The following is a 14,389-nucleotide window of genomic DNA, read 5'->3' as shown; positions in this document are numbered from 1 at the left end:
ATATCAATGTGAGTCATTTCGTACGACCTATTTAAAGAGCATGTTAGGAGGGAATGAATGCCATACATGTATGTCATACATACATACAATAAATAACCTAGAATACATTTAAATTATACACCTTATTATCGACATTATGGGTTTACGAACCTAAAAACAATTCTATTTCGTTAAAATTAGCATTCAGTTTTGTTTATTTCGCAATGATATATTCACCGAGAAAATGGTTTGAGATAAACACCTTGTAAGTAACATATTTACTAGATATTATATACAAATGATGATTAGACCACATATAGTCATCCTTGCACGTACCATTTAGAACCTGTGAAGATCAGGATAAGAATTGATCTTCAGTAACCCATGCCTGTCGTAAGAGGCGACTAACGGGATCGTGTGGTCAAGCTCGCTGACTTGGTTGACACACGCCATCGTTTCTCATTTGCGAAGATCGATGATCGTGCTGCTGATCACTGGTTTGTATGGTCCAGACTCGAGTTTTTACAGACCGCCGCCATATAGCTGGAATATTGCTGAGTGCGGCGTTAATCAACAACCAACCAACCTGATTATAATTATTCATAAAATTTATGCAAGTTGGAAGCTTCAGTCAAATGACAATGAGTGTTGCCCATATCAATCACTCATGGCTAAAATAGATTATTTACATGCAGTCTTGAAGGATGAACTACGGATGAGACACACCAAGCAAACATATTTATTTAAAAATGAGACAAACACATGAGAACATGGTCACGAAAATCTATGAATCAAGTTCAACGTAGCATCAGAGTTTCGACAATTGAAGCTTAATATTACAACATTTGTCAAATGTTTATTGAAAAGGAGTGCGTTAGTGAGTATGGTTTTACGCCGCCTTTAGCAATATTCCTGCAATACCGGAGGACACCAGAACTGGGCTTCACACATTGTACACATGTGGAGAATCGAACCCGGATCGTCGGCGTGGCGAGCGAACGCTTTTACCACTAGGCTACCACATCGCCCCTGACAGAAAAGGAAAGTGTTAATGGTAACAAAACGTCATAACAAATTATGTTTTGTTCATAAACACGCGCATGAAAAGGATTTGCTGTACTGAAATAAGCACAACTTTCTTGGAAAACTACCCCGTACAGTTGCTAGGGGTGGGTATTGCAGAGAATGTTCATATTGCGATATATTGCGATGCGAAAGCATGTATTGCGATATGTATTGCAATATATTACATGAAGTTTTTTTAAACAAAAAACTACTTATAATCGTGGTAATGCTTGATTTATAGAGCAAATACAGAGCAAAATCACTATGCTTTATTAACATCTTTTATTCATGATTAAAAATAAAAATGTGAATAATATTTGGCACAAATGAAACCAGGAAATATCCGAAGATTTCCGTGTGTTACGAAGTTTTCCGAATGCAAGTCAAAATACCGGTTTTCGATCAGCGTATCGCAATACGTATCGTTTTCATGTCTGAACCGGTAAATACCGGTAAACCGGTTATATTGCACAGCCCTAACAGTTGCTGAGGCCTAGGGTGTTCATTGTGAAGCTAACATTGGCCTATACTGGTATTGACTGGTGAAATTCTCCTGACACATACAAACACAAACTTCAATGTATTAATTATGAACAAAAACGAGGCCATGTATGTCTCACAGGTTCTACCATGAATAAAACATAAGATTCACAGGAGCCGTATCTGTTCGAGTCGGCCATCTTAGTTAGCTACCGAGCTCCCTTCTTACTACGCACGTCGTTTGAGAGCGTGCACAGCAGGTGTTTTGTTCAGTAGGATGTATTCAGACGCGCTCACTCGCATCCAACGGCTTATTGAACGCAATTCAGGTGTTGTCGGCTACAGTTTCGTGTGTGCATCGACAAGTTTCCTCCATATTTGTCGACGTGAAGGTTTTACATCCCGCCGTCAGAAAAACAGGATGTTTCCAAGAGGTAAGCATTTACTTTGATGGATCAACCATTCCTGTAAACAGGTACCATGAGGTGCTGGTTCTGTAGTCATGTCGTGGTGTATGTGTCTGTGATCCTCATCTGTTCTGTAATGAATCGGGGCGGTGGGATAGCCTAGTAGTTAAGGCGTTCGCTCGTCACGCCGATAACCCGGGTTCGATTTCCCGCATGGGCACAATGTGTGAAGCCCATTTCTGGTGTCCCCCGCCTCGATATTGCTGGAATATTGCTAAAAAGCGGCGTAAAACTAAACTCACTCACTGTAGTGCATCAGTTACATAAATGTAGGTAGCATATTGACACAGGACAATAATGGGAGGGATCCCTCTAACAGAATGTTGGAAATTCGTCCACATGGTCTTGCCGTCACAAGAGCAAACATGGTCGATAAGCATGACGGAGACATATGGCGGTATTGATGTTCTCTTCACATATGTTCATGGTCAATACTGGCCTAGGACAAAGAAACATCCGATAATCTGGATGTTTTGGTCGGATGCTGGCTTCAGTCCCATCGTAATCAATGTTTCTTGATGTTAATATACTTGTGTTGAGTAATATGTATACTTCTTTAGATACAGAAGCTCTGCATATGCTGACCCGTGAAGGTCCGGCTTAGAACACTGGCCTTCCGTAACACATGCTTGTCCTAAGAGGCGACTAACGGGATCGGGTGGTCAGGCTCGCTGACTTGGTTGACACATGTCATCCGTTCCCAATTGCGCAGATCGAGGCTCCTGATGTTGCTCACTGGATTGTCAGATTCAGACTCGATTATTTACAGGTCGCCGCCATATAGCTGAAATATTGCTGAGTGTGTCGTAAAACTAAACTCACTCACTCACCCCGCGTACTCTAGCCTAACATCTAGTCTCAGAAATTAACATATTTTACAGGAAACACTGTTCACAAAGATATTCAAATGAAATATAATATATATAATATAATCCAAAGGAGCCCGGAAGTTTCTTCAGTTTCAGAAACTTTCGAAATCTAGACTAGCCACATATTTTGGACTTGCATGGACTTTCTTGGATAAATTTGTTTCAGGGTCTGTATGACAGACTACGCCTATGCTTGACATATCCTTCTCGCGAAAACCTAATGTCATCACGAATACTAAATGTAGTTTTCATCGCTGTTATAACACGGGGGTGACCACAAAAATGGTGAATATATTCTGGGTATTTTTCAAAGCAGTAAGGAGACGCATAAAACCCACGGCAATGTACATTTTGGAACAAACCATTTGTATTTAAAATATTTATAACGAAGAATCATAAATAGGGAGAGTCATACACTCCAACGCAATACTGATCCTGCAGCAGTCGTGATTTGTCACTAATGGGTCAAAGATCATAATATGGGGACATGTGAGATTCCAACCACAGACTTCTTTCTTCATTCTCTTCCCACAGAGGTTACTCCTGTCATATCTTCCTACGTAACCTCTGTTCTAATACGGCCCTTTCATGGTGTGAGCGTTCAAGCCTCGTGAATGGAGGCCATCAGATTTAGTTGTGCAATCAGCGACGTTGTTTCAAAAGTGATCATTCGCAAGGCCTCGGTAATTTCCGTATGCTTCGAGAAAACTAAACCTCTTCCCCTGCGCGATGCGCAAACGTTTCTTCTAGACAGAACTCAGTCATGTTATGGCGGATCAGTGGCGTCTCCATCGCCCTCGTTGACAACGGACAAGCTAGCCATTAAACGTCTTGTGTGTAATATCAACACAAGTCCCCGGCAGATGGGGATATTTGTGGCCCCACATTTGCTTGTGTTAGTCAAGTTGAATCTAAGTCGATGTAAAACGTGTTCTGATTGGATAGAAAGAAGGGAGATAATTCGTGTTGCGATCTTTTGCCGCTAGGGGATTTTACGAGAACCGGGAAATATGGCCGTATTAGAACAGAGGTTCGTAGGAAGATATGACAAGTAACCTCTGTGGGAAGAGAATGTTCTTTCTTATGAACGGAAATATCGACGCTTTAAGTTGTCTAATTTGCTTAAGGCAGGAAAATACCACATGAAGAGTTACTTCCCTTATATGTGCTGGGTACCGATGGTCATAGGTTCTGTTCAGTTGTTTTGTCAATATCAGCCTTATTGAACGACTGAAACATTAATAGTGAACCTGTAGTTACCCGAACTACAATCTATATGATCCTTGGCGAGGGAAAGGTGCTTATCATTGTGGATAAAAGGTGTTTGAAGTTGAAAAATGTGTGAGTGAGTGAGAGAGTTTAGGTTTACGCCGCACTCAACAATATTCCAGTTATATGGCGGTGGTCCGTAAATAATCGAGTCTGAACTATACAATTCAGTGACCAACAGCATGCACATATATCTACGCAACTGGAATACGATGACATATATCAACCAAGTCAGTGAGCGATCCCGTTAGTCGCCTCCTTCGACAAGCATGGGCTACTGAAGATCAAATCTAATCCGGATCTTCACGGTCAAAATTGAGTGAGTTAACCTTTACTGTGACGTCAGCAAATAGTTTTCATCCACATTGTGACTGGAACAACAGTACCTATTAAAATACATACATCATGGTATATATAATCTGTCGACAAGTACAGTAAAATATTCAGAGTATCACACAGTAATACATTTAACAAGCATCTAACCTTATAGCTGCACTACTCATAACGGTGCATTAAAACATACTCTGCAGGTCGCCAGCAACAAAAGGTAGGCCACAATTAAATTATTGATGTCAGAGGTATCCTTTGTAACCCTCATCCCTATACCAAGCACCAGGATTGTCATTTTAATGCTGAACTCTTAAACAGGTCAGATTCTGGTATGCATACAATGTCTGAATTCGATGTCTTAGTGTCTCGACCACGTAAACGCTTGATACATAATTACAAATAGGCTTCAGATTATCTTCATTCGCTCTCCTTGTCTGTAGATATTCGAATTCCCTGCCACCACGATCAGTTTATAGGACAATGAAGGAACCCTTAAACAGATTAAATTTTGACATGCACACAATGAGAAAATTCGATGTTTGGATGTCACGACCACGTTAACGCTGAAGAGAAAATACCGACTCGCCTTCAGACTGTCTTCATTCAATCTCCTTGTCTTATTGCCAGTAGATGTTCCCTGCCAGCACAGTTAGTTTTAGGTGAGATGAGGTGAAATTGGGTTTAACGTCGTGCTTGAGAATATTTCGCTCATATGACGACGTGCATGCGTGTGTATGTGTATGTGCGGCTGCTTGTACTAGCCCAGACTGAAGCTGGTTTTATAGTGCTAGCTCACTGAGATACCATGCCGCAGTGAAGCATGAATACCCCACTCAGACACAGTATACTGACTCCGAGCCGGCCAGTCCTTGTACCCATTAAAGTCGAGCGCCAGACAGGGACCAACAAGTACCATATTTTAACTTCTTTTTGTATGACGCGGTCGGGGATCGAACCCGCTACCTTCCGCTCTCCGGGCGGACGCTCTAACCACTACACCACGGAGTCGGTCGGTTAGTGTTAGGACAATGAAGTACGATGTCATTTTAATGATGAGCTCTTAAGCAGGTTAGATTCTGACATGCATGCAATGTCAACATTCGATGTATGGATTTCTCGACCACATTAACGCTGGAGAGATAATACCGACTCGGCTTGAGTGAGTGAGTGAGTTTAGTTTTACGCCGCACTCAGCAATATTCCAGCTATATGGCGGTGGTCTGTAAATAATCGAGACTGGACCAGACAATCCAGTGATCAACAGCATGAGCGTCGATCTGCGAAATTGGGAACCGATGACATGTGTCAACCAAGTCAGCGAGCCTGACCACCCGATCCCGTTGGTCGCCTCTTACGACAAGCATGGGTTACTGAAGATCAATATTCTGACCCTGACCTTCACGTGTTACTCGGCTTGAGATGATCTTCATTCACTCGCCTTTCTTATTAATTTTAGATATTCCCTGCCAGCACGGTCAGTTTATAGGACAATGAAGTACGATGTCCACCCGATGGCTGTATCTGTGGGTGACTGGTTTCACTTCCGGCGTCCTGGGCGTGGTGTGTGTCTACTTGACCACTCGGGTAGCACATCACATCGACAAGCAAAGGACAGGAAGAAGCCCAAGGACTTGCTTGTGCATGCTCACCCTACTGAACGTGTAGCGGTGCACAGAAAAACAGGTGCGTATTGCTAGTACAGCTGAATCCAGTTCGGTGGGTATCTGAGTTGCAATATAAGTGAGTGACTTTTACGCCGCTTTTAGCACTATTCCAGCAACATCACGGCGAAGGACACCAAAAATTGGCTTCACACATTGTGGCCATGTGTGATGAGCGAATGCCATAAACACTAAGCTACCCCACCGCACCTGCAATATAAAGACTGCTGCTTTCAGGTACCCCTTCAATCATCCAAAGTTCTTAGTAAATTCACAAAATATATCATACGTTCTTCTCCTCGTCGGATTTCAGATGTCAACATCCTCTGCTGGATCGTTGTCCATCCAAGAAACTTCGCAAACAGGAGTATGTCCGTCAAACGGACTTGGACAAGAAGGTGTGACACCATCCTCTTCTTCAGTTCGGAGACAGATCCATATTTCCCCACAATAGGACTGAACATTCCTGAAGGAAGAGACAACTTACCTGCTAAATCGTATGCGGCATTAATGTACATATACAAACACCATTACGACCAAGCTGATTGGTTCCTCAAAGCTGACGACGATACCTACGTCATCATGGAAAATCTACGTCACTTCCTCCTGAACAAAAACACGACGGAACCGTATTATTACGGCCAGGTGTTCCGGAATTCTTACAACAGCGGCGGAGCAGGGTACGTCCTTGGAAGAGAAGCACTTCGTCGGTTTGGCGAACAGGCTCCAAACACGGGCATGTGTACGCATGGCCTGTCTGAAGACGTTGTGATTGGTCAGTGTTTGTCCTTCTTGGGGGTGATGCTCTGGACAGGTACAGAGGACACTTTAGGAAGACCACTGTTCAACTGGAATAATGCATATGGGTCTCTGAACGGCGACGTTCCTGACTGGGCAAGGAACTCCACTCCCACCATGACGGTAGGTTTTGTTAAACAGTGTGAGTGGGTGAGTTTAGTGTTACGCCGCTTTTAGCAACATTCCAGCAATATCACGGTGGGGGACACCAGAAATGGGCTTCACACATTATCCACATGTGGGGAATCGAACCCGGGTCTTCGGCGTGACGAGCGAACGCTTTAACCACTAGGCTACCCCACCGCCATTTAAGGCGTCAAATGGGTCACTTTTCGTTGTTAACGTTTACTTCAATATTATTCAACAAACACACTTCTAACATGATCAGTGGCGGGGTTTGTGATTTTAGTGTTTTTAGCTAGTGTTACTTTTTATGGTATCAACCTTAGAAAAAGGGGCACAGTGCCAGATTTAAGAATTGTGTGCTGATGGAAAAATAATCGTATTTGGTTTGCGTTATTAGATTATGAAATTCATCTGTTGTGTTCTGTTATGAAACTGTAAATATCACATTTGTTTTCATTGTATTTTCAGGGTCCGCATAGCGTCAGTAATATTGCAGTTTCCTTCCATTACGTGAAACATCCAGATATACAATACTTTGAATTTTTCCTCTACAATTTGAGTGTGCATGGCTTCCACAGGCCTGTTTGGCCTATATGATCATGAACACTTATAGACTGCCTGATTTATCATCTGAAGGAAGTGGAATTAATTACCAGTGCGATCGTCGATAGGCATACGAATGCTACCTACACCACGTATGATTGATGGCACTCAACGGCCGTATGATGATTCATCACCTACATAATATATGGGTCTATTTATCATACAATAGGTTATGAAACTGTGATGATATATGATCGATCAAACACATGAATGTTTGACCACTGCTGGCTTTATTACTGATCACTGCAGGCTTTATTAATGATGACTAAATTGTTTAATTGATGATGATTAAATGCTTTATCAATGATCACTGCAAGCTTTATTACTGATAAAGTAAGGTTCTATGGATGATCATTTACAGGCTCTATGTTTGATCACATGTGTGCTGTTTCAGTGATCGCCTGCAGGCTTTATGGATGGTCATTTACAGGCTCTATGTTTGATCACATGTGTCCTGTTTCAGTGATCGCCAACAGGCTCTATGGATGATCATTTACAGGCAGTATGATTGATCACATGCGTCCTGCCTAAATGATCGCCTGCAGGCTTTATGGGTGGTCATTTACAGGCTCTATGTTTGATCACATGTGTCCTGTCTAAATGATCGCCTGCAGGCTCTATAGATGATCATTTACAGGCTTTATGATTGATACGTGATGTCACAATCAAAGCAGGAAGGGAAAGATCCACCAAACAAAAATGAAATCAAAATAGTATGCAATGCTTTATTTCTCTATAAACAGTACCAAATAAAGTGCATGTGGCTGAGGATAAGTAGAGTGGTGTTGACTATTGAATACAAACCTAATGTGTGCTTTCTACCTGCAATTAAACCTCCAGCTCCATTATGGTGCTTGAAATACATGTTCTTTTGAAAATGTTATTTGTGATTTACACTTTAATTTACACATTGTCGGGATAAAAATTGGATTTTACGAAAGCTTCTAACACCCGAGTGCCGCTTTTGCGAGAAAAGAAATTTTTATACTTGTACATTGCTTTATAATCCGGACTGAGCAGGAAGTCCGCCTGGCCAATAAACCTTGAAGAAACAATCCGTTGATAGGTTTGTGTATTTGTCTTATAAACTGAGCAGGAAGTCCGCTTGGCCAAGACCGCTTGGTCTAGCGGTGAACACTTATTCACATTTGATGCGATTAACACTAATTTGTAAACTATAATTGAGATGATCATGTAAACTCAGTGTCAATGTCACTATGCATTTGAGAGGCCTTCAGACACAGTGTGATATCAAATCAGGTCAAAATGTCTGAGCGACCACGAAAACGCCCGCGTACTGAATTGTCACTTGTAACCAAGATAAATCTAATCAATGATTCTGAAGCTATTCGAAAGATTTTACAGAAAGACTTGGCCGACAAATACCAGATAAGCAAACAAACTGTATCTGTCATTTTGAAGAAAAAGGAAGATTACAGATCACAGTTTGAGATAACTCCATTAAAATCTGTGTACCTCGGACTAGCTGTCTAATTTGGACATTTTAGTCGGTCCAAAGCCGGTCCGAATTAGACAGAGTGCACTGCATATATATAACAGGGCCTAACAGGAGCCGGAGCTCCAGTGTGTTCAGTCACTATATTCGAAGGGATGGTACTTTCTATCAGTGCAAGAAGTGGTGCTACGAGCTGATTACACAAAAATATCACAGCAAATCCTACACAACCAAATGAAGCAATAATATCTACATGTATGGTTGAAACATATTTATTTTCTGAAACCTGGGTTGGTAAACAAGCATTGTTATGCTTATATAAATACCACCCCAGCAACATAACAATTCCAAAATCATGATGGTTACAAGTAAAGGAAAATAATTAACAACTCGCGTGTTCTTAGATAAAGAAGCATGTGTTCATAAATAAATGAAGCAAAGGTGCGATTAACAACATGATGGCGAGTGCTGCAATGACGGTAAACGTACAGACATACAAGAGTTCCAGCTTTTTTAGATTTTGCAGTCATAATCATACGAAAGTTGCCTAAGCATTTACAAATCGATTGCTTTCAGTTATGAAGTTATGTACAGATATTAATATATCCATTTCAACATTTTTGCTTAAAGACTTGTTGCCATATAAGATAGTTTCTAGATTATATCCGTGGGTGTAAAAGAAGGCATTTTTCCTGATTTCAGTATATTTAGTACAATTTAAAAAAAATAATGATATGAGTTCTCAATTTGGTGCCCACAAGAGCAGACCGGGTTTGCTGATATGTGTATTTGGAATTTGTCCCAGTTAAGATCACTACATCCTAGTCTCAGTCGACTATGAGTTATTTGACAGTTTCTACTACCATAATATACGTCAAAGTAAACATTCCATCTATTTTGTTCTTTGATAAGGGTTTGGAAGTCAGATAGAGGCATACAATTTCTAACTTTGAGAGGCAGTGAAGTCCAGAGTTTAATTGTATCTGGAATGAATGATTTGGCATATCTTGTTGTTCGGCAGTAAATGCTTCTCAAATTAGTGCCATCACGTAAGGGATAACGACTATTTTCCCCGACTAATTGGGGTAACAGATTGCACAGATAATGATGATACATTTGATAAAATGTTGGCAATTTATAGTATTTTCGCCTTTCACTCAAAGAAGTGAAGGAAGTTTCGCGATAAATCTTTTCATGGCTTGTTCCACGGACAGCACCACATATTGTTCTAAGGGCATCTAGATGTAGTTTTTCTAAAGTTAGGGCTTGCTGATCTGTACAGTTGTCCCAAATATGAGAGCAGTAATCAAAGAAAGGAAGAATATAGGATTTGTACATGGTTTCTTGTGTTATTCTAGACAAGCTATATTTGAAACTTTTAAGACAATTAATCATGGGACTAACATTTTTTTATAACGTTGCGAATGTGTGCGTCCCATGAACAGACGCTCTGCAGTGTTATTCCGAGGTGTTTATGACTTTCAACGTCTTGGATAACAATCCCATTCATAAATAAGTTAGGCTTAGGGGTGAGAACATTTCTGCGCGTGAACTGCATAGTTGCTGTTTTTGAAGGATTAAAAGTAACTTGCCACGTTTTGGCCGAATTAGATATTTTTTCTAGATCGTCATTTAAGCAGTTAGCTGCTTCAGAGGGATCGTCTACGATAACATAAATGGACGTATCATCAGCGAGAAGTCTGATGTTACTGTTAATCTACATGAATATGAAATATATTAACACCCCCAAAAGATGCATGGTCATAGACTAACATCATATCTATCAGCGTGTCAGATTGAATAATTGTGTAATCATGCCCCCCCTCTCTCTTGTGTAAAATGTTATTTCTACGACGACTATTATTCTTATTATTATATGTAAACACAGATACTAATCACACAAATAATGACAGTTATCTAAACAATGGCAGCGAAGATACACCATAAAATACAACCTAAACAAACCCACAACAGTATAAGTATTGACAGAAATGACTTGGAAATAATATAATCTGAAACTGTGCAATGGTTACAAATTAAAAACATATCTGTTCTGATGCTACAAACTCAAATTTGGTACATTCGACATTATTAAACTAACTAGCGTAATAATATGTTTCATCAGAAGATGGTGTGAGACCGAACGTGGCCTGGAGTTTCCCCAACACCTCGGCAAATGTCGGCCGTGTTTCGGGAGAGCTATTCCAGCAGCATCGCATTAGTTCGTAATGCCTGTAGAGAAAGAACTTTAACCTTACTCCGCAAGCACATCAAAATGTAATGTGTAAAGGGATAAATAATGGAGTGAGTGAGTGAGAGATTTTAGCTGTTAAAGCAACATTCAAACAAAGTGAACCCCTGACGAGAATCAAACAGGGAAGCGCTTAAAACCCATTGCTTAAACTTAACGATATTTAATATTTTGTCTGGTTCATTTTCACAACCATCAAAAACCAAAACGGGTGGAAACATTATTTTTCACGAAAATAGACACAAAGTATCGGGTGGTCAGACAAGCTGACATGGTTGATGCATGTCATCGTTTCCAAATCAAATAAATCGATGCTCATGATGTCAGTCACTGACATTACTGGTACATATTTACAGACGGTCGCTATACAGATTAAAACCTGCTGAGTTCAACAAGAGACGGACAAATGAAGGGTAGAACTGACAAAGAATCCAAGAGGTTATCAAACCGTCATAAGGCTGAAAACAGTCGCCGAACAATACAAAATTTCAGGTTCAAAACATAACGATTATATATTTGTTTTTTTGTTTCCTTTGAACAACCATGAAGCAATGGTTGTACTGTCCTGTTCAAATGAGTATATTTACACAAAACTACTTACACATCTTCTGCAAGTTCAGGTCTTTCGAGTCGGTATCCGTTTTGAATCTTTGTAGGAAGATCTCGACTTCTTACAGCATCGTATGGAGTCTTCCCTGTTTGTAGGTTGAGAAATGATCATTGTTTATACTCAAGAAACCTTCTCGAGATCATATCTTACGAAAGACATTTCTTTTTCGTCATCTGTTGCCTCATTAAAATATTAAGAGACCGCACCTTCCTTCCGCTTATGCCATGGACATTATATGGCCTTGTATCTGCTTTTTCGTTAATTGTATTCATTCGTTTTTGCTAATAATACAGGTATAGATCTTGGACTGACTGACTGACTGAGTTAAGTTTTACGCCGCTTTAGCAATATTACAGCAACATCACGGCGGGGAACACCAGAAATTGGCTTCACACATTGTACCCATGTGGGGATTCGAACCCGGGGCCTTCGGCGTGACGAGCCAACGCTTTAACCATTAGGCTACCCCACCGCCCCATAGATCTTGGAGGGCAGTGATGTTACATGAACATGTTAACCAGTTATGGTATATGATTAAACGATACAAAATCTGAACTGAAGTTTGCCTGCAAACTGTATATGCAGGTCAGCTTTTATCTGATGGATGACGTTGACGAAACATATTTGTATAATTATAACCAGTTAAAATTGATATAAACATTACCAAAAAACAGCATATATATATGGCGATGACAAAGTTGAAAGGAATAAAGTTTACTAACCCATGCTGAAGATCTCCCACATAGTCACCCCAAAGGACCAGATGTCACTCTTCTCATTGGCTCCCTTCAGAGACTGAAGGCATTCTGGAGCCGTCCACTTCACAGGGATTCGATCCTGGAAAATAGGAATTTTTGTAACTGGTGCACAAAATCCTCACAAAAGAAGCATCCCTTTAATCAGATTCAAGTACTGGCGATGCTGTTATCACATGAATTTGGCGATTCAGAAAGCTGCAAAACATTAAATCATAAACTGCTGTACGAAAAAGTACACATTCGACACTTGATTATTTTTAGAACAATTCTAATATTTTGGAAAGTGTTTTGATTGTCTCCTACATTGTGTACAGTTGCCAAAACAGCAGAAACATTCTTCACAGTGCTGTGAGTAGAATCTCAAGTAAATTGTGTTTCTGTTGAATCGCAGGTCCATGATATTCGCCAACAGTTTGATACACAGTCGACTGAGTTTGTTATACCTGTTAAAATAACACATCAAAATACCAAGATTATCAGCAGCGGAGAGTGGACGAGCCATTGGAATGACGCAGATGGGGGCTTCGAACAGCCAGAATGTTCGGCATTTCAAGGCAGACCATCATCAGACTACTGAGACGCGTCAAACGGACTAGCCGGACATCAGACAGTCCAAGTGGTGGCAGACCAAGCGTGACCACCCTGAAGACCACCATCACCTGCACATTTCCCATTTGTACAACAGAAGTAAGTACGTGGGTGAGTTTACCTTTACACCGCTTTTAGCAATATTCCAGCAATGTCACGACGGGGGACAGCACAAATGGGCATCACACATTGTACCCATGAGGGGAATCGAACCTGTGTTTTCGACGTGACGAGCGAACGCTTTAACCACGATGCTACCTCGACGCCCCGGGACAAATGGACGTTCACAGTGACGTGATTGGGATCAACAGCCTCGGTGATGAGGCGACTGCGCATGCTGCGGGCATAGGGACCATGTCATGAAAGATAAGCATTGACTGAATAGCCTTTGTTGGGCTCTGACAGCGTTGCATGAACGTTGCTGTCGCATCAGCTTTGCTGCTATTCTGCTGTGAAGAATCTGTAATCATGGGAGTCGCCATTTGCTCTGTCCACTGGCGGACCTTTCCGCGGTTTTGGACTAAATCTTACGAATGATCTGTCACCATAATGTTCTACGATATGATAAATTTGCGTTGATAAAACGACCTCTTAGCAGATCTTAATGAAAGTGACTAACTGTAAATATGATACAGTAGAATAAATGTTGCTGAACTAAATGGCGGATTCTGATATCCCTTCGGACTTTCTGGTTCGTCTATCTTGTCTGAACGACAAAATAATTTCCTTATCAGTAAATCGCAGATCAGATGAAATATTTTCAAGACAAATATTATGTCAATTCATATCGGCCTAATAAGACTAATATCACCAGATGACTTATGTTATTTGATGTTATGGGGAGTTCTGTTGAGAAATGTTTTTTGTTTGTTAGATGATGTTTGGTGACGGATGATGATAATTTTATGGATACGTTCTATGTTGAAACGGAATAAAGAAGTTGTATATCCATAAAATTATCATCATTCTTCATCACCTTAACTTCAAGTACGCCCATCAAAGAAGTCATGTTTTTTTGTTGAGTTCAGTTGAGAAATGGTATTTGTTAGATGATGTTTGGTCTTATGGAGAGCTCAGTT

The 14,389-nt window shown here is 40.7% G+C and overlaps 2 protein-coding genes across 3 annotated transcripts in view; one reads left to right on the top strand and one right to left on the bottom strand.

Moving 5' to 3' along the window:
* Positions 1 to 1,807: 1,807 nt before the first annotated feature.
* Positions 1,808 to 8,716, top strand: LOC124257001 (glycoprotein-N-acetylgalactosamine 3-beta-galactosyltransferase 1-like). Its single transcript, XM_046690966.1, has 4 exons — positions 1,808 to 1,958; positions 5,916 to 6,142; positions 6,434 to 7,041; positions 7,513 to 8,716. The coding sequence occupies exons 2-4, from the start codon at positions 5,950 to 5,952 to the stop codon at positions 7,639 to 7,641; spliced, it is 930 nt and encodes a 309-aa protein (XP_046546922.1). The 5' UTR covers positions 1,808 to 1,958; positions 5,916 to 5,949; the 3' UTR covers positions 7,642 to 8,716.
* A 1,530-nt stretch (positions 8,717 to 10,246) lies between these two features.
* Positions 10,247 to 14,389, bottom strand: part of LOC124257000 — a 35,849-nt gene continuing 31,706 nt past the window's right edge. For both annotated transcript variants that reach the window (XM_046690964.1, XM_046690965.1), the window contains 3 exons: positions 12,687 to 12,801; positions 11,956 to 12,049; positions 10,247 to 11,335 (listed from right to left, as the gene is read on the bottom strand). In XM_046690964.1, the coding sequence (XP_046546920.1) occupies positions 11,200 to 11,335; positions 11,956 to 12,049; positions 12,687 to 12,801 (345 nt within the window). In that variant the 3' untranslated portion in view covers positions 10,247 to 11,199. The remainder of the gene's footprint in view (positions 11,336 to 11,955; positions 12,050 to 12,686; positions 12,802 to 14,389) is intronic.

Source organism: Haliotis rubra, unplaced genomic scaffold (assembly GCF_003918875.1).
Source record: "Haliotis rubra isolate DU_JTF1 unplaced genomic scaffold, ASM391887v1 Scf647, whole genome shotgun sequence".
In the NCBI taxonomy this organism is placed as follows: Eukaryota; Metazoa; Mollusca; class Gastropoda; order Lepetellida; family Haliotidae; genus Haliotis; species Haliotis rubra.
The sequence above is the reverse complement of the archived record's forward strand: the minus strand, read 5'-3'. Positions and strand labels throughout refer to the sequence as shown.